At 54.7% G+C, this 2,731-nt stretch overlaps 2 protein-coding genes across 2 annotated transcripts in view; both read right to left on the bottom strand.

The window, feature by feature from the left end:
• The window catches only part of PIFO (primary cilia formation), a 2,639-nt gene extending 2,270 nt beyond the window's left edge, over positions 1 to 369 (bottom strand). Inside the window, 2 exon segments of the mRNA XM_009082131.1 lie at positions 3 to 34; positions 345 to 369. Coding sequence (XP_009080379.1) covers positions 3 to 34; positions 345 to 369 — 57 coding nt within the window.
• A 448-nt stretch (positions 370 to 817) lies between these two features.
• Positions 818 to 2,731, bottom strand: part of LOC103809300 (acidic mammalian chitinase-like) — a 2,202-nt gene continuing 288 nt past the window's right edge. The window contains 7 exon segments of the mRNA XM_009082130.1: positions 818 to 973; positions 975 to 1,054; positions 1,387 to 1,528; positions 1,623 to 1,742; positions 1,985 to 2,170; positions 2,299 to 2,422; positions 2,621 to 2,721. Of these exon segments, the coding sequence (XP_009080378.1) occupies positions 818 to 973; positions 975 to 1,054; positions 1,387 to 1,528; positions 1,623 to 1,742; positions 1,985 to 2,170; positions 2,299 to 2,422; positions 2,621 to 2,721 (909 nt within the window).

Here is a 2,731-nt window from a genome sequence, read left to right as displayed (position 1 = left end):
TCCTGACATGTCCCAAATGAGATCTGCTGCACACCTGAGGCCAGGAAAGTGCCATCAGTGTGATAAACCAGAAAAAAAATAAAGGTTAAAAAAAGAAGTGACCACCTGCAGCTTTTTTCCCTTCCCCTTACTTCCCAGCTGGGAACTGCCCTGCCCCTGGATGGCTGACGGGTCTGCCCTGTGGATGTCTGTTCCCTCCTGTCACAAAACCTCTTTTTCCTCAGCCAGGCAGCCCAGCTGTGGGGAGGTTGCTGGGTAGGCTGATGCCACAGGGCAGCTGTGTGAGAAGAATAGCCCTGCTGTGCCCACAAACCCCCTGGGTGCCCACACCTTGCCCAGCTCACCCCTTGGCTTCTGCCATGCTGCCATGCTGCCCTGCCAGAGCCTGCCAGGATGTGTGTGTACTCCCGTTGCTATAGGCACGGAGCAGGGGGTGCTGGAAGGTGATGGCAGCACATGGAGAGTGCAGGGAATAGAGGAGGATTAGTAATATCCCTGTGGAATGTGCTGTGCTGGCTCCTGCGACTGTGATGTCATAACCCTCCTCTGTGATGACTCTTGTGTTGGCTCCCTGTGGCTCTAAGGGTAGAGCAGCAGGAAAGCACTGGAAAATGTGGCTCAAAGCCATGCTGGATTTGAGCCCAACTTGTGGATTCAGGCCCTGCCCTGAGCACAGGCGTGAGCACCATGAGACAATGATAACAAGAACAAAACGAAGTGAACCAGAGGATTGTTGCTGTTGCAGAAAGCTTTATTGAATCACTCTTGTGTGCAGTGAGATCAGAGGGAGCTTCAGGCTGGGGCAGCATGGGGACCTTCATGGCCAGTTGCAGCAGGAGCAGGCAGGGTCGAAGACAAGGCCCTGCTCACAGCTCTGCAGGTAGCTCTGGCCGTTGAGGCAGCTGTAGAAGTTCCTCTTGTTCTCGGGGTCTGCGTAGATGCCGTTGGGTTTGCCAGCGCAGAAGCCGCTGCCCGCCGGAGCCGCTGCCGCTGGTGGTGGTGGTGGTGGGAGCCTCAGTGATGGGGGGCAGGGGCTCAGCAGGAGGCACACAGTCTGGAAGCAGAGCAGGAGAAGGATTGTTTTCACACTGGCAGGCTCAGCCCTCCCCTCCCTTCATAGACCCTTCGGTGCTGTGGTCAGTGTGTCCCCCCAAAGTTTGCTCTGGCTGATCTCAAGCCTTTGGCATATCTGGATGCAGGTCCAGCTGACAATCTGGACATTTATCCCAGGGATACAGAGTGAAGGGATCTTTAGAGGGTAATGTCTACTTATGGCTTCCCCAGAGAGCCTTTCCCCACCAGGGCTCCTAGAGGAAGGTTCATGGACCAGCAGTGACCTTGGGACTCTCCTCGAGGAGCTGCTCACACCCTACTGGGGTCACTCACCGCCGTTCTGCAGACCAAGGCCCTTCTTCAGGGTGGAGATCAGGGGGTATTTGCCCTCATTGCAGAAAGTGCCAGTGAAGTCATCCATGTCCAGAGCCCAAACCATGGCACCGCCAAAGTTATTCTTCTTGAGCCAGTCAACCTGTGCAGGGCCAGGGAGAGATCCCCATCAGCTGTGGGAGCTGCTCCTGCAGGAGCTGCTGCTGCTTCCCAGCACAGCCCCAGTCCCACCATACCTTGATGCTGAAGCTCTTCATGTTGTCATAGCCAACCCATTCACTGCCCTTGTAGGCATAGGGCACGTCCTGGGGTTCATCCCAAGCCTGAGTGGCTCCAGAGCTCAGGAGACTGCAGATCTAGGGAGAAGGACCAAGAGATGGAATGTTATTGTCATGCAAAACAGGAATAGTCCAAACTCTGCCATTACCTTTATTCTCTAGTTTTGTGTCATTTCTCTGCTCCCTGAGAATAAGTAACTTACTTTTAGCAGTTCCATGGACAGTCTGTGCCTGAGGCAGCAATCCAGACAGCTCCATGGGTGCCTTCCTGACTCCTCCTTCAAACCACTCAAAGGAGTGTGTGATTAGAGCACACATACCTCATAGTAAGCCAGTGTTCCAGCCTCCCTGGTGTAAGGTCCAGCTGGGCCAGGGCCTGATGCTGGTGCTCCAACAGAAGTGTCAGATGGGTTCTGCAGGGTGAAGCTCTTTCCGTAGGTGGGGAATCCAACAAGGAGCTTCTCAGCTGGGGCACCATTGCTCTTCCAGTAATTCATAGCATATTCCTGCAAGACAACATTCCTTGTCAAGTCTTGACCTGGATTTGCAAGCAGGATGAGGCATTTCTAAACACCTCCTCACCGGAGCAATCCCAGGGCTGAGCCCTGTGATTCTGTCCCACAAAAACACTTACAACATTGAAGTACTTGTAGTCACCAGTGTCAGCAGGACCTTCGAACAGAGGGCTGTTCTCACCAGTGTTCCTCTCCCAGGAGCCGTGGAAGTCGTAGGTCATCACGTGGATGTAGTCCAGGTACCTGTGGAGAACATTGTCTGTGCCCTGCCCTGCTCAGGGCCCAGAGCTGATGGTTCCTCCAGTTCTGAGTGGTCACCCCAGCACAGCCCTGGCCCCACTGCCTGCACTGTTGCCTCCCCCAGGGGCTCCTGAGCTTCCTCTGCACCACTGCAGGGAAGCACTGAAGTCCCAGCAAAGATCCTGGGAGGTTTTCACTCACTTGCCAATCTCAGCAATCTCATAGCCAGCCTGGATGGTGGAAAGTCCTGCAGCAACAGCTGCAGTGACCATGAGACGAGGCTTGTTGGACTGTTTGGCTTCCTGGCCGGAG

This window comes from Acanthisitta chloris, unplaced genomic scaffold, assembly GCF_000695815.1.
Source record: "Acanthisitta chloris isolate BGI_N310 unplaced genomic scaffold, ASM69581v1 scaffold22849, whole genome shotgun sequence".
Classification (NCBI taxonomy): domain Eukaryota; kingdom Metazoa; phylum Chordata; class Aves; order Passeriformes; family Acanthisittidae; genus Acanthisitta; species Acanthisitta chloris.
Note: the sequence above shows the minus strand (reverse complement) of the source record. Positions and strands in the feature narration are given on the sequence as shown.